The sequence below is a fragment of the Myotis daubentonii genome, chromosome 16 (assembly GCF_963259705.1).
Source record: "Myotis daubentonii chromosome 16, mMyoDau2.1, whole genome shotgun sequence".
Classification (NCBI taxonomy): domain Eukaryota; kingdom Metazoa; phylum Chordata; class Mammalia; order Chiroptera; family Vespertilionidae; genus Myotis; species Myotis daubentonii.
The window spans coordinates 18,112,053-18,133,813 of record NC_081855.1 but is presented as its reverse complement, the minus strand read 5'-3'; the positions used below and the strand labels follow the sequence as shown (position 1 = coordinate 18,133,813).

Below are 21,761 nucleotides of genomic sequence, written 5' to 3'. Positions count from 1 at the left end.
GACAATAATATACATTGGTGTACACTTATTGGCAAATTCATTGATTTTATACATCAAATGTGTGCGGACTTTCCATGTCAAGCATACCTCAAAATTATGGTTTAAAAGGGATAGCCAATATACAATATATACAAGCATTTTCATGTGAAATCTCATTTCTGGGAATCTATCCTATAAATATGAGGGTACATAAGGGTATATATACAACAGTGTTCATTAAAGCACTCATCACAGTTTATACTGAAAACCATCAAGAGGGTAATCCTTCAAGCTTGAGAAGAGAGCAGTTAGATCTCCATCTATTGATCTGAAGATATTCTCATCATGAATTGTTAACTGTGGAAAGCAACTTCCAAGAAAATAAATGTGTAGTGTGACCATTTTTGTGGAAGAAATGACATAAACCATATGAAAAAATCTGATTAACAGAAAGAAATGGAGAAGCAGAAACAGTTCATATTGACATTGGTTGTCTGTCTGAGATGGGGGTGTAGAGAGAAAACAAAAGGGAGAAAAGTAGTACATTAGCTACTCTAGGTGCATGGGCACTGAAAGTCTTACTACAGAAAATACTCTAATTATCCCTGACCTCTGAAGTGTTCCACAAGAAGGGCTTTCTCTAGCCCACAATGGCAATCCCAGTGCCCCTTTGGCACACAGACCTGGTAGGTGAATAGAAAGTGAGTACAGTTGCCCAGGGGCACCAGACACTGGAAGAAATTAAAGGGATTGGCACCCAGGACCCTTCAGAAAATGCTATTAGTAGTACAACCAGGCAGGGGGTGTCGTTGGGGGGAATGAGAGCCTAGAAAGAAAACTCTGGTGGAACCTCCCTTACCCTCTATATCTCTTCCCCCGCCCAGGCTCAGCCCCTCATCTTCCTCTAAGCCCCATTCTCAGCACTTTGCTGAGAGGAGCAGCCGCCTTTCCCCCACCCTCTGGGCTAATCCCAGGTTCTGGCTTGTCTGGGGTGGGGCCCAATTGTGGAGTGGGCTGGCACACACAGTGCTGCTTTATTAAGCCCCAGACTTGTCCTGAGGCAGCAGGACGAAGCCTGGCCGTGGAATCTTTGTCTGGTACCAGTAACAGAACCTCTGCCACCCAGGCGAGCCCACCTGCTGCCATGGGCCGCTACCGCATCCAAGTGGCCACCGGGGCCTGGTTCTTCTCTGGGTCTTTCAACCGCGTGCAGCTGTGGCTGGTCGGGGAGCGCGGGGAGGCGGAGCTGGAGCTGCAGCTGAGGCCAGCGAGGGGCCAGGTGGGCACAGGAAGCAGGGACTCAGAACCTGGTAGGGCTGGGCTTGTGGCATGGGGGGGGGTGGGGGGTGGGAAGGGGGAGACACAGGATGCTTGGAGCCAGTGAGGGAGCATCCATGCTAGCTGGTACTTCCAGTGAGAAGGGCTTCATGCACCTGGGTGGGTGAGAGGTTCAGAGCCAGGGCCCAGCTGGGCTCAACTCCTTTCTCCCGCCCCTAGACCCTTGTCCACCCAACCTCCACTCCTTTTCTAAGTGACCCCATGCCAGAGTCATTATGGGATCAATGGTCAAAGGGGAGGGTCCTCCTAGAGCTCTGGCGCAGGTGCAGGTGATGGTCCTCAGTGCTCAAGTTACTGTGGCCTCATCCCGACTCCCTGGTCCTACTGGTGCGATGGGGAGTTTGAGACCCACTGAGCCGGTGTTGGGAGGAGGCAATGCTGTCCCTGGAGGCCTTGTCACCTGACTCCAGAAGGGACCCCGCGTCCCAGTAAAACGTCCTCTCCCGGGTCCCCACTACTAAGTCTCACCGGGGTCTGGTCCCCACAGGCGGAGGAGTTTGAACAGGAAATTCCCCAGGACTTGGGGCCACTGCAGTTCGTGAAGTTGTGCAAACACCACTCCCTGGTGGACGACGCCTGGTTCTGCGACCGCATCACCGTGCAGGGCCCAGGAGACTTAGAGGAGGCCACCTTCCCCTGCTACCGCTGGGTGCAAGGCGAGGGCGTGCTGACCCTGCCCGAGGGCACCGGTGAGGGGCCACCTCGGGGAAGTGGGAGCATGGCCCAGGGAGTAGTGCCCGAACGGGGGAAGGGGCTACTGGAGAATGCGGGGAGCACAGAGGAAGGTCTGAGGGATTTGAAAAAAGTGCGCGCTCAGCAGGTTATAGGGCCCAAGTCAGGAAAGGAGGGAAAGTTATACATAGAATGAAAAAGGTCTGAAGTGGGACTGGACAGGGAAGTGAGTGATGTGTAGATCCCACCTCCCAAGAATGTGAGCAGAGGGAATGGGAGGTGCAGCCACACTGGGAAACAGAAGAGACAAAGTAAAGTGAGAAGGAGATCTCTGTGTGACTGGGAACAAGTTAGGGCAGGGACAGGTAAGGCTAGCACATGGGACCCCTGAGAGGAGGCAGGGAAGGGAAGCAATAAATGATATGAAGATGAAGAGCTGCTTTGGCTGTGATAACGTGAAAGACAACTGTGAGGGAAGGGAGCACTCTGACTGGGATGGGGATGAGTGAGCAGGGGCTATAGGGTATTTGTTGCTGTGGGACACGTGGAGGAGAGATATGACTAAGAGAGAAAATTGAGAACAATGGCATGTAAGAATGGAGACTGATCAGCCATAAGAAAGATGACATATTGGTGTTTGAGATAACATGGATGGATCTTGAGAGTATTATTAAAGGAAATATCAAAGGAAAAGGACTAGAAATATGCAATTTGATTCTTATGTGGGATATAAAACAAAAAGCAGCAAGTCAACAAACAAAACAAAAATACAAACTCATAGATACAGACAACAGAATGGTGGTTACCAGAGGGAAGACAAAGAGGGTAAAGAGGGTCAAATATATGGTTACAGCAAACTCAGAGTATACAAATGTCATATTGTACATCTGAATTTTATATGATGTTATTAATCAATGTTATATCCCAATAAATTTAATAAAAAATGGAAACATGAAATAGGTGTCTTTGAGGGACCATATAAGTACAAGTGAGAAGAGGACAAGTCAGGTTAACAAATATAAACCATGTGATGGTGAGGCTAGGTGAGATGGAGTGAGGGAAATGTAGCAACATGGAACTATTTGCTCCCTAAGAGGTAAGATGGGATGGTTGAAGGGAGCACACATAGAATTTTTGTCTCAGGAATCAGGTGGCGGTAGGGACAAGGAAGAGCAGAGTGCGTATGTATAATGAATATGAAATATGTCATTCGGAGGACAGGTGAAGGAGTAGAAAGGGGAAGGCCAATATAGATGAGATTAACAAAGGCAATCTATATATATAAAAGCCTAAGCAACTGTCTAATGGTTGGACCATCTGACCAGTAGCTTGATGCACAATGACCACCAGGGGGCAGATGCTCCGACTGGTAACTATGACATGCACTGACCACTAGGGGGCAGACACTCAAAGCAGGAGCTGCTGAGGAGGGAGCTCGATTCCAGGGTGTGTCACGCGAGAACCACCCTCTTGCAACCTGGGACCCCTCGGGCGATGTCAGAGAGTGGTTTTGGCCCAATCCTCACAGGCCAGGCTGAAGGACCCCACTGGTGCACAAATCTGTGCACTGGGCCTCTAGTATATAATAATATGGATATTGTGGATATGGCACGTGATTGAGGAGAAAATTCATAATCATCTATAGGCACAAGTAGTGGAATTTAATTTAAGGAACATGAAAGGGAAGAAAACATGGGATGTTGTTAAGAACAAACATGGGGTTGAAAGAGGTGAAATCACAAGTAGGTTTTGGGTAAAGATACAATAAGTGACTTTAGGAATACATCAAGTGAGGTAGAGTCAGAGAAAAAGGCAAGAGTCTGATGCAATACAGTCAAGAATGAGAGATTAGATCAAGTCAGGGATAGCACAAGTTGGACAAACAATGTGGTCAAATGTTCTCCCAGCCCGCCTGGCAGGAGAGAGTACCTTGGACAAGTTCCAGAAGCATCGAGAGAAAGAACTGAAGGAAAGACAGCTGATCTACCGGTAACCACCCATCCATAGCCCTTCTGAATTTCCCACCTCTTCTCTGATCCTGCCACCATCACTGACTCCCTAATTCTTCCCTGAACTCTTTTCCCCATCTGCTAGTTGGGGCATCTGGAAGGAAGGGCTACCCCTGGCAATAGCAGCGGACTCTGTGAAGGATCTGCCTCCAGATATGAAATTTCATGGTGAAAAGAGGCTGGACTATGAATGGACAGGGAAGACAGGGTGAGAACAGATTCCAATGGAGTGGGTAGTGGTGGATCCCGTAACAGGCAGGAGTTGGTGAGTTGACAGTGCCATCCTTGACATTTATCCTAGGGTACTGGAGATGGTCCTCAAACGTGTTTACACCCTCCTGAGCTCCTGGGACAGCCTAGAGGATTTTGACCAGATCTTCTGGGGCCCCAAGAGCACTCTTTGTGGTCAGTATTCCCATAGACCTTTGTAAATTCTTAATAGTGTGTTTTGTTGTCCCAAACTTCATACTCCATAGACCCTCATAAGTAGTTCCCAGATGAGAAGATATTATGCCTGGTCATTTCTCAGAGGCAACAAAAAGAAAAGACGGGCTGAATACAAAGTAATCATATGCCTGAATAGCTGTATTAAAACCTAAAGGAGAAGGACATCAGGTTGTGGTGAATATCCTCCCCTTACCCTCCACTCCAACCCCACAGAGAAGGTTCACCAGCGCTGGCAGGATGATGAGCTTTTTGGCTACCAGTTCCTCAATGGCGCCAACCCCATGCTGTTGAGACGCTCCACCTCTCTGCCCTCCCGGCTGGTGCTGCCCTCAGAGATGGAGGAGCTTCGGGCCCAGTTGGAGAAAGAACTCCAGGTATACCCCCAGCCCTCTGTTGTCTTCTCCTTGCCTGTGGGGGAAGGGATGTGGTGAAGGGGAAGGACCAGAGGTGAATCAGGGAAGGGAGGCTGTATTAATCCCCTGCCCCTATGTGCAGAGTCCTTTGCAGGAAAAACTTGCAGTTGGTAAAGTGTGTAAAGGAAACTATGAGACTGGTGGGGGCCAGGCAGAGGTAGCAGAAAAATAGGATATGGAGAGGAAAGAGGCTTGGGCACCTTGACAAGGGGAAGCTTAGCATGCATGTGGTGCAAAGAAATCGGTCAAGTATGGCCTTAAAACCACCACTGCCACAGGGAACTAACATGTCCCTGGTGAAGACTCCTCTCATTTTGCCTCTTTCCTCGCTGTCCACTGAGATGACTTGGACTAATTGTTCTGGATGCCTCCTTCCTTTCTGCCACTAGGACTCTGATATTGATGTAGGATAATTGCAAGAAATGAGACTGAATGTTATCACATTTCTTCCCCTTGGTGCTGGCCCTCTGGAGTAGACTTTGAACTTTCCCCCCCCAGAACGGTTCCCTGTTTGAAGCTGACTTTATCCTGCTGGATGGAATTCCAGCCAACGTGATCCAAGGAGAGCAGCAGTACCTGGCTGCCCCCCTTGTCATGCTGAAGATGGAACCCAGTGGGAAGCTGCTGCCCATGGTCATCCAGGTGAGGTGTTTTGGAAATCCTCTTTCAACACTGCTCTCCCTTCACCCCAACCACTGCCCAGGGACAAAGACAGCCAGCTCTTGTCCCCGCTCCTCTGTCTCACTCAGTGAGATCTGTTGTTGGTTCCAGTCTTCCTTGCAGCTTTCTCACTACTCACCTGAAATTGCCTTGAGAGTCAGAATGGACTCTGTTGGTACTCACCCTAAGCCTACTCGATCTCTTTCTGACCTTTGAGTCTGTGGAATATCCTTTCTTTCTTGGACATATTTTCTCCCTTGTTTTTAATGCATTTTCTCTCTGTTCTCATCAATTGATTGATGAGAACTGTTAGGTATCTCACATGTCCAGCTTCTCCTTCCATCCTAACTCACACTTTCATCAGGTTTCTCCAAAACCACTGTTATGGCCATACTGAACTCCCCCCTTTCCAATTCCTCCTGCTTTGAACCTGACTATTAGTACTCACACTTCCCTGCTATTAGTGAGAGGATGAGTGGAAGGGTCCTCATTCCTCCTACTAGATTATAGCCCTCTGCATGACAATAATATTAGTCATCAGTTTCCCCCGGAATACTGAGCATGGTGTGTAACATATGATGAGGTCAATGGATGCTTAGCTCCTCTTTATTGCAGATCCAGCCTCCCAACGCCAGCTGCCCCATCCCACCACTGTTCCTGCCCTCAGACCCTCCACTTGCCTGGCTCCTGGCAAAGACCTGGGTCCGAAGTTCAGATTTCCAACTGCACCAGTTACAATATCACTTGCTGCACACTCATCTGCTGGCTGAGGTCATCGCTGTAGCCACCATGAGGTGCCTCCCAGGACTGCACCCTGTGTTCAAGGTACATACTCTATCCTCCATGTCCCATATTGCTCACAAAGGAAACATGTGAAACAGTACAATAGTTATCCAAGATTTTAAAAGTCTAAGCCATCTGGCTAGGAATATATAACAAACCTGCTTTGCAATAATCAAGCACTGATACGGTATCAGCAAAGAATCTTCATAGGCAGGAAGGAACAGGAGTGAGATAACTACAGCAACACCTTGAATCTTCTAGTTATATTTTCATGTTTAAATTCTTTTAATTTTATGCCAATTATAGATTCACAGGCAGTTATAAGAAATAATACACTATCTACCCTATTAAATCAAGTCCTTCAGCAGGTTTCTACAGATATTGCAAGTCAATTCTCTGAAATTCCCCAGCAATGGGTCTGGAGGAGAGTAGGAATATAGCTTGTTAAACCCATAAGTTGTCATTTAGCCAGAAAGACAAGTGGTAGACGTGACAAACAGCCAAAGAATCATATCTGAGAACAGAGGTGGAAATCAAAACAAACAGCTATAAACTCTATAGTATTGGTGGAGAATATTCTACTGAAACCGAATGTTATGAGGAGCACAAGATAAAGGGGCAAGGATAGAAGCCTGGCTGGTCACTGACATCTACCCAAGAGTGAGGAGACTAAAGATGTGCATTAGCATGGTGGTGACAGGGATGGGAGGGAGGAGATCCTGCCTGTGTCATGCCTGTGCAATATTGGAGAGAAAGGCCAGGGGCCTCAGCACTGTCAGACCTAGGAGCTCACAAAGTGAATACTGTTGGAATGACCAAGAAATACTGTAATGCTATAAACAGCGAGTTCAGTGTCTATTGCTAGGCAGAAGGCAGCAAAATCAGGCCTGTTCTTGTCTTACAATTGTTTTCCAAATCTCAATGGCACTTTGATACAGGGAACAGGGCAGAGCAGGGGGCAAAAATCTATAAGTCTATGAAGCAGAGCAGTGGTCAGAGTGTAGTCAGGAAAAGAAGCCAGTTTGGAGGCAAAGATGAGGTGTTGAGCTTCAGATACAAAGAGTTTGAAGTGTTGGTAAGATGTGCAAATGAGTACTTGACAGGCAGAACAACTGATCTGTAATGTCTCTGGGAGTTCCAATGCCAATACTCCTGTGGGCTGTGTTTGTTCAGGGTTGTAGGGTGACATAGATAAAATAATTACTAATGTAGTTCATGGGCTCTCACATTTGATAACCTCATGATGCCTTTGCATCACCATTTCCCTCCTAGCTTGAATCACTTATGCCCAATTTTACACTTCAAAATGCCCTTTTAATACATAAGCTCCCCTCCACAGCCATATTCCCTCACCATAGCAACTCCACCCATGGCAGACAGTCTTTTTGGAACTCCCAGGAGGGCTAAGCTTGCAGAAGTTACCAAGGTTACCTGTGCAAGCTCTGGGTCTGAAGCCTGAATCCTGGTCTCAGTACTTACCAGATGTATGTTCAGGTTCCTCATCTCTGAAGGAGGATAATGATCTCCAGTGTTGGGTTGTTAAGGCATTACAGACTAAATACTAGAATAAAGTCAGTTTTATGCTGTTACTTTGGTTATCATCATCATTACTACCATTGCTGTTAGGAACTCTGTTCTGGGTTCTTTGCTCCTCACTGTGGTCTTAGTGTTTTCTGTGAAACCAGCATCTCTCCATGAACTTTCTGAAAAGAACAATATGAGCCCCCTAGATAACTTGGTATCAGCAGTATCACTTGTGTCCTTCCTTTAGTCCACCATCAAAAAGCTCTGATCAATATCCAAACAGTCTAAATCCTGTATATCAACCAGGCAGAAATGAAATAAAATTCATCTAAGATAAAAAGAATATGTTAGTTGTACTTTTTAATAGCTAAAAAAAAAAGAAGAAGGAAAGAGAGGACAATTAGGAATGGGCACAGATTTAATGACAACCCATTTGCTGCGTAAGCAAGGAGCTTGATATCATTTCTAAAATTCTCACTGAAGATACTCTTTCCCCAAAATAATCCAAGAGTAAAACAATGAGCAGTTGGAGGGAGAGCTTTGAAAATGAGCAGAGAGGCTAGTTTAAGGAATGAAAAGATGTGAATGATAGAGGAAGCATGAAATGATATTGAAAGCTAAGGGGTAGCTTAAACGGACAAGTATATTCAAGGTGGATACAATAAAGGTAATAATAATACCTCCTAATCAATGCTTCTGTGTTCCAGGCACTGAGCTAAACACTCTTTATATATTACTCATATAATTACCACCACAGCATCTGACTTAGAAGACCTATTATCATCCTTGTTAACAGATGAGGAAATTGACAGATGAAGTACTTGAACAAGTACCAAAGTGAGCGGTTAAGCAAGAATTCAAACCCAGGTCATTCTAGCTGCACAGCCCCACTCACAGTAGAGTCATGGAGAGCATGAGAGTTAGTGATCATAGCAGCAGCAGGAGACCAGCCTGCAAAGGCACTGGCAGGGAGGAAAAGATCCAGGGAAGAGAACGTCACCAGGCTGAGTGCCACTCCCTAAAGGGAGGACCCAAGCATGGACTCCAATAACTACCCTTCTCTAATCTTCTTCATCCAGCTCCTGATCCCACACACCCGCTACACCATGGATATAAACATACGTGGGCGGACACAGTTGAACTCAGATAGTGGAATATTTAGCCAGGTAAAGAGGAAATGAGGGCATGGGGCTGCTTAATCTGCTTTCATCTCTCTACAACCTCCTGCCATCTTCACAGTCTCACACCACCTAGTATGAATGTCTTAATCCTTAAACCCATGAGCCTGTTCATTTCATACTTTCAATTTTGTAAACCCCACTGTGAACCCCTTATACATTATGCCAAGATTGTCAGCTCTTCTTTAAGACCTGTCAACTCTCAAATTCCAGGCAGTGAGCACAGGAGGAGGGCCCCATGTGCAGTTGACGTGTCGGGCCATGGCTCAGCTGACCTACCGCTCCCTCTGTCCTCCTGATGATCTGGCTGACCGGGGCCTGCTGGGCATCCCAAGTGCCCTCTATGCCCATGATGCTTTACGGTTCTGGGAGATCATTGCCAGGTGGGTAAGAGTGGGAGCTGAGAAATGGATGGCCATTGGGGAGAGGGAGAGTGGGTCTCTGTCTTGAGGTCAGCACTGGGCAAAAGGAACATGAAACAAGAAGGTCCAGACAGGGGAAGCAGAGGAGACAGTGGATAGAATCTGAAAAGGAAGAAAGTGGAATAAGAGAGAGCCTAGCTTGGCGAAACTGGGAATGGGGAGTTGGAGATCTGGAAGAACTTGGGTTTTGTTAGAATGAATGGTTATTAATCATCTCTAGGGAATGCTTAAAACTAATGTCTCACATTTCTGTTCTAACCTAGTGTGTAAAAAGAGGTTGGGGATGTCCCAAAAGGAAAGTCTTGTAATATTTGCCCCCAGATACAATGAAAGTCAGCTGGACAGAGGCCACAGAAAAGAATTAATGGTCATAGGCTACAGCCTTGTACTTTCAAGGAGCTCAGCTCCCTTCTCCTCTGGGCAGGTACGTGGAAGGGATCATCCACCTCTTCTACCACGGGGATGACGTCGTGAGAGGGGACCCTGAGCTGCAGGCCTGGTGTCGGGAGATCACTGAGGTGGGGCTGTGCCAGGCCCAGGACCGAGGTGAGATCCCTCCCCAGAGAAGGAAGCTCCTCAGGCACTCTGCCCAGAGCCCCTTGTCAGCCTTGTCCTTCTGGGGACATGATCCCAACCCTTCATCCCCCTCTCACCCTCCACACATGAAGCATATGAATACCATTCCCACCTCCTAAGTGTAAGGACAGTCTTAGAAACCCAAGGATTGTCCTCCCCAGAGACCCTGATCATCAACCTTTATCTCCATCTCCTATTCCTGCCACAGATGCCCTGAATCTTCCACAGCATAGAGCCCAGAGGGTCCAGAACCATGACCAGCAGGGGATCTGCTCAGGCACTGCTTGTGCTCTCTGAAGCTCTTCCTAAGATTATACGTGGGGAAAATTTTCCCACCAAAATCCATGATGACCCTCTCTGGATTTCCCTCCTTTCTTCTCTTGCCTGCTACTCTCTACCACACACAGAGGGTCCAGACACATGCAACACTATCATAGTGGAAGGTCATTTCTAGGTGCAAATTGAATATAGGCTTTCTCTGCCCAGGTCATTCCTTCACTAGGATCTACCTTTCGTTATTCCATTTCACATTTTAATCTATGAGAAGAAATAGCTTTTATTGAGCTTTGCCTAGTTTCATCCTCCTCTCTCTAGCACACATGGGCCAGTTTGCTTTGTTCCAAAATGTCCTTCAGGCCCTGCCCTGCATCCTGCACACCAACACCTGGAGTCCCATCCTCAGCCTGTGGCACAAGTATGAACATATACTGGGAAGCTATTATGGCTGGGACATGGAAATACAAGGTTTAATATACCAATGCCAGACCCTTGGAGGGGGGCTTTTCTTGGAGAATCTGGGCAACACCCCCACCACCCTGACCCTTTCAGGACCAAATGTTCTCTCTTACTCTTCAGTTCTGTTCTTCAAGCATCCCATGCCCCAAAAGATGCTTCTTCCTCTCCCTGACCATCCTCTTCCCATGACATATTTACCTTAAGCATTTACAAAATACAGTCATATATAAGCTTTAATCTCTGATTCCCCCATCTCACTCCCTCAACTTTCAATGTCCTCTCTGACTTATTATTCCCACATTATTCTCATTAAAGGCCACACACTAATATTTCTTTCTAAAGTACTGGTTTCTGCCTCTTTCCATCCTTGTGATCTTGAGCCATCCACTAGATCTCTTTCACTTTGACTTTTAGTTTCCTTAAAGCTAAAATGGACAAAATATTTGGCAACCATTCTCACTTAGTACCTGACAGAATGTTTGAGACCCAATGATATAATGTGTGACAGTGCTGAAACCTGCATAGTACATAGTGTTAAATGAATTTACTCATATGCTCCACCCCACACAAAAATATCTCCCCAATATGATCAGCAAGTGAAATAGGAGAGTCCAGATTCTGCCATGAGGTAGATGACCTTGGTCAGGCATCAAACTCTATGACCCCATCTCACTGCATTCATCACGTCTGTTTATTCTGCAGTTTTGATACTTTGACATCTTGGAGTCTTGCTGACCCAGAAGGTACTACTGCTCCCAGGGCCAGCTAATTCTCAGATATAGAGAACCACTCCTCTGGGAGCATGTTTTCATATGCCGGAAGTCCCAACCACCACCTGTATTGAGCTCTTACACTCTGGGCTGCTATTCCCCTGGCCTAGTCACCTCGGGCCAGGTACCAGACTCCGGACAGCTACAACACTCCAGAGCCCACTGGAATTATTGCAACTAGCCTGTCCCAAACCTGCTAATTCTGCCTTGCTTGTTCCTTCTCATGGAAACCATGACAAAGGCTCCTGCTACCTTTTCCCCTCACCCCTCTGCCTCTTGACCAACCCTGGTGCTCCCAGTGTGATCCCTTGTGCTGTGGCAGGTACCCATGTCTTGGGATCTGTGAGTATAGCACATATCTTTTCCATGGCAGTTATCTCCTGGCCTGTTGGCCTCAGCACAACTGAATAATAATAGAAACTATATTAAAACACTTGCCTGTATATTGAGTGGAATGGATAGCTGACTTTGACACCCTTCCTGTACTTTAACTGAATTAATTACTTCTCTTTCTCTGCATCATTCCCCAGCTATCTATAAGCACTGAATCACTTTTGGGGAGACAGCAATTGTTGAAATACAACAAACCTAGAGAGAGGTACAGAAATCATAGGTGTACAACTTATGATGTGTTACTACAGTGACACACCTGTATAATTAGCATGAAGATCAAGAATCAGAACTTTACCAGCTCCCTCAGAAAGCCCCTTGTATACTCTCTTCTAGTCTATCCACATGAAGATAAATATTATCTTGACTTGTAGGTTGGTTAGTTTTACTTGTTTTGACCATTCACAGATGGAAATACAAGCACGCACTTGCTTGTGTCTGGCTTCATTCACTGAACACTACGTTTGATATTTACCTACTTTGTTGCATATAGCATGTAGTTTGTTCATCATCATTGTGGGCACCTCCATTTTATGGCTATGGCACCATTTATTTTTCCTTTTTGCTACTGATGGATATTAGTATTGTTTCCAGCTTGGGGTGATCAATATTAGTGCTGTTGTGAACAGTTGTGTGTGTGTTTTCCTGTGGACTTGATGGACTTAAATTATGCAAAAATTAGCTTCAGTAGCTATTGACCCTTTTCCCAAAGTGGTTGTACTGGTTTTCACTCCATTCAGCAGAGTTTCAGTTATAGTTGCTCTATATAGTCTCAAATACATGAAAAAGATATTTCTATCTTTTTTACTTTAGCCGTTTTGGTGCATATGTAATTTAGATCTGTCATATTGTGAGTTTAAGTTGCCTTTTCCTGAAGACTAGTTGCTCTGAATACTTTTTCCTTGGTTTAATAGTCATCCAGAATATCCTCCTTTATGAGGTGGCTATTAAAATCTTTACCCTTATACCTCTAGGGTTGTAACCTTTATCTTGTGAGTTTTTAAAATTGAAGTATAATTGATATATATTATTAATTTCAGATGTACAAAATAATGATTCAATATTTGTATGTATTGTGAAATGATCACCACAGTAAGTTTAGTTAATATCCATCACCAAACATAGTTACACAATGTTTTCCTTTGATGAGAACTTTTATGATCTACCCTTTTAGGAACTTTCAAATATACAATACAGTATTAGTAACTATAGCCACCATGTTGTACATTACATAATAGCCATGCTGTACATTACATCCCATGACTTATCCTATATAATAAAACCCTAATATGCAAATTGGCCAAATGGCAGAATGATCGGTCGCTATGACACACACTGACCACCAGGGGGCAGACGCTCAATGCATGAGCTGCCCCCTGTAGTCAGTGTGCTCCCACAGGGGGAGCACCACTCAACCAGAAGCCAGGCTCACCAGTGGGGTCACGGCTGGCTAGCACAGTGGCAGTGGCAGGAGCCTCTCCCACCTCTGCAGCAGCACTAAGGACCCCTCAGGGGATGTCTGACTGCCGGCTTAGGCCCACACCCTATGGGCAGTTAAACATCCCCCAAGGGGTCCCAGACTGCAAGAGGGCTCAGGCCAGGATGAGGGACCCCCTCCCCTCCAGTGCACGAATGTTGTGCACTGGGCCTCTAGTTTATTTTATAACTGGAAGTTTGTAACTTTTGACCACATTCACCCATTTCACCCACTCTTACCCCCACCTCTGGAACTACCAATCTGTTCTCTGTATCTATGATCTCAGGGTCTTTTTCCTTTTTTAAAATTCCACATATAAGTGGGACCATATAATATTTAACTTTCTCAGGCTACTTATTTCACTTAGCATCATGCCATCCCATGGTCCACCCCTGTTGTCACAAATGGCAAGAATTCCTTCTTTTTTAAGGCTGAATAATATTTGAATATATATATAACTTTGTTTATTTATTCATCCATTGATGAACACTTAGGTTGCTTCCATGTCTTTTTTTAAAAAGATTTTTATTGATTTTTAGAGAGTAGCGAGAGGGAGAAACATTGATGTTAGATAGGAACACGTCTATTGAACGGTTGCCTCTTGTACACCCCCTACCGGGTATTGAGCCCACAATCCATAACCTGGGCATGTGCCCTGACAAGGAATTGAACTAGCAACCTTTCGTTGCACAGGATGATGCCCAACCAACTGAGCCACACGGGCCAGGGCAGTTGCTGCCATGTCTTGGCTATGGTAAATAATGCTGCAATGAACATGAGGCCCAGCTATATTTTCAAGTCAATGCTCCATTTTCTTTGGGTAAATACCCAGAAATGGATTTGCTAGATCATATGACAATTCTATTTTTAATATTTTGAAGAATCTTCATAGTGGTTTCCATAGTGGCCTCACCACTTTCCACTAACAGTACACAAGGCTTCTATTCTCCACAGCCTCACCAATACTTGGTATTCCTTGTCTTTTGATAATAGCCATCCTAACAGGTGTGAGGTAGCATCTCATTATGATTTTGATTTACATTTCCCTGTTAAAAGTGATGTTGAGCACTTTTTCATGTACCCTTTGGCCATCTGTGTGTCTTGGGAAAAATGTTTATTCAGAGCTTCTGTCCACCTTTTAATAGGAATCTGGTTTATTTTGCTATTGAGTTGTATGAGTTCTTTATATATTTTGGATATTAACCCCTTATTAGATATGTGATTTGCAAATATTTTCTCCCATTCTGTATGCTGTCTTTTTATTTTGTTGGTGGTTTCCTTTGCTGTGCAGAAGATCTTTAGCCTGATGTAGTTCTCTTTGTTTATTTTTCCTTTTATTGCCTTGGCTTTTGCAAATCCAAAATATCATCACTTGACTTATGTCAAGGAGCTTCCACCAATGTTTTCTTCTAAAAGAATTATGGTTTCAGTACTTTAATCCATTTGTCCTTAATTTGAGTGTGTGGTATAAGATAGCAGTCCAGTTTCACTCTTTTGCATGTGGCTGCCAGTTTTCCCAGCAACATTTATTGAAGAGACTGTCCTTTCCCCGTTGTATATGGTTGCCTCCTTTTTTGACTCTTTGTTCAGTTCCATTGATCTATGTGTCTGCTATATGCCAATACCATGCTGTTTTGACTATTTTTTCTTTGTTATATAATTTGAAATCAGAAAGCAAAATAAGGATGCCAAAATAAGAAATCTTCTTTCTAAGATTTCTATGGCTATTTGGGGTCCTTACTGATTCCAACCTAAAATTATAGGTTGATTTACTCTATTTCTTTTAAAAAATGCAATTGGAATTTCACAGAGATTGCATTGAATATGTAGATTGCCTTGGGTAGTATGGACATTTTAACAATATTAACTCTTCCAGTCCATGATAATAGAATATAGTTCCATTTCCTTGTCTTCAATTTCTTTCATCAGTGTCTTATGATTTGCAATGTACAGGTATTTTACTTCCTTGGTTCAATATATTCCTAAGCTATTTTATTCATTTGGATGCAGCATTATTTTTACATGAATTAATGAATGAATGAATGCTCACTAATTCTTCTAACATATGGGTATCTCCAGAAATAAGCACTTATTTTCCTTATCTTTTTCAGGAATTGCATTTTCTAAACTTTGGTATTTCTTCTCCTAGGTTTTCCTGTCTCCTTCCAGTCTCGAGCTCAGCTCTGCCATTTCCTTACCATGTGCATTTTCAGATGCACTGCCCAGCATGCAGCAGTCAACTTCAGTCAGGTATGGACAACTGAAAGCCTGGGTCCCTGAGGGAAAGTGCCTGGGTGCTCTAAGGAAAGAGTTGGGAGCCAGAGCCCTGCATATCAGAGTGCCTGGTTGACTCCAGATTCTTCCCCCCACAGCATGACTGGTTGTTCTGGGTCCCTAACACCCCATGCACAATGCGGATGCCCCCTCCTACCACCAAGGAAGATGTGACAATGGCCACACTGATGGGCTCACTCCCAGATGTCCGGCAGAGCTGTCTTCAGATGCTTTTCGTGAGGCAAGTGGGCCGGCAGCAGCCAGACATGGTAAGAGGGGATTCTGGGAATTCTGGAGCAGTGAAAATGGAAAAAAAATTTCAGAATGTGGGGCTGGGCTCTGGTCCCTGTGTCTTGGAACTAGAAGCTGATCAATCCTTCTTTTCTGCTTCAGGTACCCCTGGGGTATCACACAGAAGAATATTTCTCAGGCCCTGAGCCCAAGGCTATTTTAAGACAATTTCAAGCAGATCTGGACAACCTGGAAAGGGAGATAGTGGCCCGGAATGAGCAGCTAGACCTTCCCTATGAATACCTGAAGCCGAGCTGCATCGAGAACAGTGTTGCTGTCTGAGCCCCAGTAAATGGCCTTTCATAGACCACAGGCCAATACTAGGGTTAACATTTTCCTTTTGAGTTTTACGTTTTCCTGGATCTGAATTGCTATGGTTCTATTTTCTTTTCCATCTGAGTGTCCTCCCTGAATATATCACGAGCGTGAGGCACTGTGCCATTTCTAAATCATCTAACAGAATGGTCTTTAACTTAAAAACAACATTCCTTATGTAGCTTTCTCCTATCTCTGGAAAATTTGTTCTTTTCTATTTATTATATAATCATTTGGGGATAGATTTATTAATATAGTGTGAGATTAATATTAAATTCTATTTTCTTTTGAGGAAATCTGTTATACCAGCACAGTTTATTTAAGAGCTCATCCTCTCTCACTGATCTATTATGCTAGTATAAATCACATTGCCATATCTGAATGGGAATATTTTTGAGTTTTTTATTCTATATATTCATTAATATGTTTGTCTTACACTGTACCACACTAACATAATTACTACAACTATAAAATTAAAATAACATACTATTTCATAATTTATATTCATTAAATTTGTCTTAGAAGTGACAACTTTTTTTTGACTTCTGATCTCTCATGTAAAATTAAAATCAACTTGTTATTCTCCAATAAAGTCTATTGTGATCTCAGTGTGTTAATGCACTGCATCTAATGAAGTTTTTAATTTTAAACCAACTTTGCATTCTTGAGATATATCCAATTTGCCATTTTATATATTGTTAAATTCTGTTATATTTTCACAGGCTTGGGAAGAACCAGGCACCTTTTCTAACTATCCAATCAACTTCCCCATCCTTTCTGGGGTTCTACTGGTTTCCCCCTCTAACCAATCCATTTTCTAGATCCTCTGGGGTTCTGTGTCCCTTATCCAATCCAATCACTTTCCCAGTCTAGGTACCTCCCTTTATGGTCTCTATCTTAGCTCCTACTAGCATGACTCACAGTAGAAGCACCACCCCGTGCCATCTTGGCTTCTACTGGACATGCACCCATCAGAGGAAGTTCTCCTTTATTATTTACTAGAGGCGCAGTGCACGAAATTTGGGGTCCTAGGCCTGGCTGGCAATCAAGGCTGATCAGGGCATTCTGGCTGATGGCCAGGGCCTTCCTGCCAGCTGCCAGCTGCCAGCTGCCAGTTGCTGGCTGGGGCCTCCTCGAGGTGGGGAGGGACCAGGGGAGGTTGGCCGGCTACGGGAGGTTGGCTGTGGGAGCTCACTGAGCACCAGGGGGCAGCTCCTGTGTTGAGCATCCCTCTCCTGGTGGTCAGTGTGAATTATAGGTACTGGTCAGATGGTTGAACGGTCGGATGGTCACTTAGGCTTTCATATATATAGATTATTGTAGCAATTCTAGTTGTGGCTACATTTCATTGCTAATATAGTTTATTTGTACACTTTTCCTTTTTTTTTTTTTTTCTTGATCAATCTTGCCAGGAGTTTGGAGTTTGGATATTAGAGTCTGGAGAATGAGAGATGAAATGGAGACTTAGTCTTCTTGAAATAGCTGATATGAACAGTGATAAAAGGCTTAGAGATATTAGTTCCAATGATCCCAAAGCTAATAAGGATGATGATGGTTTTAGGGTTTGGGGGGAAAAGGATGGGGTTTTACCAGTAGAACATAGACTATGAGGGCTTTTAATTGAAGCTTTTGGCTATTGGCAAAGGGGCATGCTTAGTCCAGCTCCTCAGGGCTCCAAGTTAACTGCTGCCAAAGGAAACAGGGCAGAAGGGGAAACTTACTGCAAGCTCTATGAGGACATGGAGGCCTGCAGAGGCGCTCTGTCAGGAGCTCTGCCACATTACTTATTACATTAATAAGACAAGACAAATATATCCTCGTGGTACTTGCCACTTAAAATAGATTTTTAAAATAGTACACTTATCACAAGTAAATCTTCTAGATAAAGTTGAAATAAAGTAAGTATTCCTTAATATGACAAAGAACATATATAAAAAATCATTGAAATGTTATATTAATCAAAATTATTACACTTAAAATCTGAACAGGCAAGAGATCACCATAGTAATCATCATTATTCCAGATTCTTTGAGAGAGCCCAGTTGCTGGAATGGGAAAGGAAAGATGTAATTACATTTAGGGAAACAAATAACAAAATGATCATTATTGGAGACGATGTAATTATATTCCTAGGAAGACCAAAGAACTCAATTACAAATTATTAGACCTAATAAGAGAGAGGCTACAAAATAAATACCAGAATAAGATACCAAATGAATACAAAACAAAGGATAGTTTCCTTTATAGTAATAATAGCCAGTTAGAAATTTAAGAAAAGATTCCCTGCCTTTCATTGACACATTATGAAATAAGATAATAATTATTACAGAGAAATAAGTCATCTATGTAGAAACCTATCACATGTTTTCTGAGCAAGGATCCTCAAGATATTAATGAGGAGAAGAACCTCAATATCATGATGGGATGACAGTGCTGGGAGACACAGTCCCACAGAGAATAAAAGCATGGGCTCTGAAGTTAGGCTATTTAAGCTCAAATCTAATTATAGGGTGTTTCCATAAAAAAAGGGGAGGCAGGGGGCATATATTTACTCCCCTTGTTTCACAGATTAGGTTGCCATCTATGCCTCAGTCTGGGTCCAAAGCACATGCATGAGAACTTGTCCCTCACCTTGCTAAGTGGTGCCCCGAGAGCTTGAGAGTGTCCTGGAATGCTGCTGGGAGGCCTTCATATGTAGTGAAAGAATGACTGGTATCTGAGATGTCAAAGCACAGGCAGAACATGGAGCTTCATGGGATCTGGGGGGCATGGCCAGCCTGAAAATGGCCATCAGCCCCTCACCCAGGCTGGCCAGGCACCCCAGCAGGACCCCCACCCTGATCCAGGACACCCTACAGGGCAAACCAGCAGGCACCCACCCATGCAGCAGGCCTCTATCCTATATAATAAAAGGGTAATATGCAAATTGACCCTGGGAATGACTGGTCACTATGACACACACTGACCACCAGGGGGCAGATGCTCAATGCAGGAGCTGCCCCTGGTGGTCAGTGCGCTCCCACAGGGGGAGCTCTGCTCAGCCACAAGCCAGGCTGACGGCTGCCAGCACAGTGGTGGTGGCAGAAGCCTCTCCCGCCTCCTCAGCAGCACTAAGGATGTCTGACTGCAGCTTAGACCTGCTCCCCGCTGGCAAGTGGACATCCCCTGAGGACTCCTGGGCTTCCAGAAGGATGTCTGACTGCCAGCTTAGGCCCAATCCCCCAGAGAGCGGGCTTAAGCCAGCAGGTGGACATCCTCCAAGGGGTCCCAGACTGCGAGAGGGCACAGGCCGGGCTGAGGGACTTCCCCCCAACCCGAGTGCACAAATTTTTGTGCACCGGGCCTCTAGTCCATCAATAAATGAATGGAAGATGTGGTGCATATATACAAAGGAATATTTCTCATCCATAAAAAATAAAATAAATAGTCAGAGAAAGATAAATACCACATGATCTCACTCATTTGTGGATTATAGAGAACAACATAGACTGATGAAAAGGGACAGATCCAAAGACTGAGAAACAGCGATCAGGCTATCGATCCCCAGAAGGAAAGTAGGGGAGGGCGGGGGTAAGGGGAAGAGATCAACCGAAGGACTTGTATACATGTATATAAGCCAAACCAATGGACATGGACAACAGGGGGATGGGATCGTGAGTGTGAGGGGTGGGGGTTGGGGGGGGAGGTTGGGGGTTAATGGGGGGGATGAGGACACATTTGTAATACCTTAACTAATAATAATAATAATAAATAAATAAATAAATAAATAAATAAATAAATAAATAAAAATGAAATCTTGCCATTTGTAACATGATTACAAATTCTAAATGAGTAGAATTTTCCATGGAACATATGAGAATGTTCAGATTTAGCAGATTCTGCCAGTTTCCTTAGGTGATTAAAGTAGTTTATATTCCCTCTACCAGTGTTCTAGAATGCTAGTTGTTCCATATTCAACCGCCCCCACCCCCAAAAAAATTCATTTCACTTATATGTGTAATCTAAAGAACAGAAACAAGCACATAGACACAGAGAACAAATTGACGATCACCAGATGGGATGGAAGTGAGGGGATGAGTGAAAAAGGTGAAAGGGATTAAGAATTACAAATTTTCAATTATAAAAATAGTCATGGGTGTATAAAATATAGCATAGGAAATAAAGTTAACAATATTGTAATAACTGTATAGGTGTTAGTTGGGTACTAGATTTATCAGAATGACCCCTTATAAGGTCTAATCACTGTTGTACATCTGAAATTAATATAATATTGTATATCAACTGTAATTCATTATTTAACTTTTAAAAAGAGAAAAAAGAAGCAAAGTCCTACAAAAAAAATGAATCAGACTGTAAACAGATATTTCAGCAATAAAAACTGCTAGAAAACAATGAGTAGGTCTTAAAATGTTCCAAGGGAAAAGTGTTCTTGGAATACTCTGCTTAAGTAGCAGATGGATTATGACAGTGGTGTCCTTTCTGAGCTGCTCACCGCCCAGCCTAAGTGCTGCACTCATTCTTCACAGAACACGTGAGAGAGCTTTATAGTGGATTGCCTTTCGTTAATAGAACATTAACAGCATCTCTGAAGACCCTCTCATGACCCCTTGCAGGCACTTCCCCATGCCTAAGGATAAACACTACCCCAACGGTACTCACTATGTATCAGTTTTGTCCTTTTAATCTTTATATCAATAGCGGTATCAGCCATTTCTTGGTTTATACTTAAAATATTCAGAGATTATTAAAAATATAATTAAATTTAAAAAATAGTGGTATTGGCAGGTACATTTTTGTATCTAGCTTCTTTCACTCAACGTTGTTTATGAAATCCATCCTTGTTGTTTTATTTTTTTAAATTCTTTATTATTGAAAGTTTTACATATCTATCTTTTTTCCCCCTTGACCTCTCCCCAGCCACTCCCATGGACATTTGGGTTGTTTTCTGTATGAGGCTACTACAAATAGAGCTACTATTAACATTCTTGTACATCTTTTGGAGCATTTATGTATGGATTTCTGATGGGGAAAAATGAGTAGCATTTCCCATGGAAGATATGGAAATGTTCAGAGTTAGTAGATTCTGACAGTTTCCTTAGGTGATGAAATAGTTTATATCCCCTCTACCAGTGTTCTGGAATGCTAGTTGCTCCATATACTAACCAAAAAAAAGTCATTACATGTATCTTGTTATTTTGTCTTTTAAAATAGGCTTTAATTTTTAGAGCAGTGTTAGGCTCATAGCAAGAATAAGTGAAAGATACATATTTTTAAAATATCACCCTAATACCCATATCAACACAGCATCCCTCAGTTTCAAAGATCCCCACTAGACTGGGACATTTTGTTAAAATCAATGATTGTACATTAACACATCATTATCACTCAAAGTCCACATTATACACTAGGTTTCACTCTTGGTGTAAATTATCTGGATTTTGACAAATGTATAATAACATGTAGCCATCATTAGAGTATCACACAGGGTACTTCACTGCCCTAAAAATC

General features: G+C 43.6%; 1 protein-coding gene across 1 annotated transcript; it reads left to right on the top strand.

Moving 5' to 3' along the window:
• Positions 1–1,068: 1,068 nt before the first annotated feature.
• LOC132218132 (polyunsaturated fatty acid lipoxygenase ALOX12-like) lies at positions 1,069–16,412 on the top strand. The gene is made up of 14 exons (XM_059668908.1): positions 1,069–1,258; positions 1,805–2,006; positions 3,897–3,978; positions 4,084–4,206; positions 4,300–4,403; positions 4,659–4,819; positions 5,357–5,500; positions 6,134–6,343; positions 8,905–8,991; positions 9,217–9,386; positions 9,850–9,971; positions 15,523–15,623; positions 15,746–15,916; positions 16,041–16,412. The coding sequence occupies exons 1-14, from the start codon at positions 1,124–1,126 to the stop codon at positions 16,218–16,220; spliced, it is 1,992 nt and encodes a 663-aa protein (XP_059524891.1). The 5' UTR covers positions 1,069–1,123; the 3' UTR covers positions 16,221–16,412.
• The last annotated feature ends 5,349 nt before the right edge of the window (positions 16,413–21,761 follow it).

Coding starts and splice junctions, on each gene's coding strand:
- LOC132218132 (XM_059668908.1), top strand. CDS start 1,124: ATGGGCCGCTACCGCATCCAAGTGGCCACCGGGGCCTGGTTCTTCTCT. Junction 2,007..3,896: donor GACCCTGCCCGAGGGCACCG/GTGAGGGGCCAC, acceptor ATGTTCTCCCAG/CCCGCCTGGCAGGAGAGAGT. Junction 5,501..6,133: donor TGCTGCCCATGGTCATCCAG/GTGAGGTGTTTT, acceptor TCTTTATTGCAG/ATCCAGCCTCCCAACGCCAG.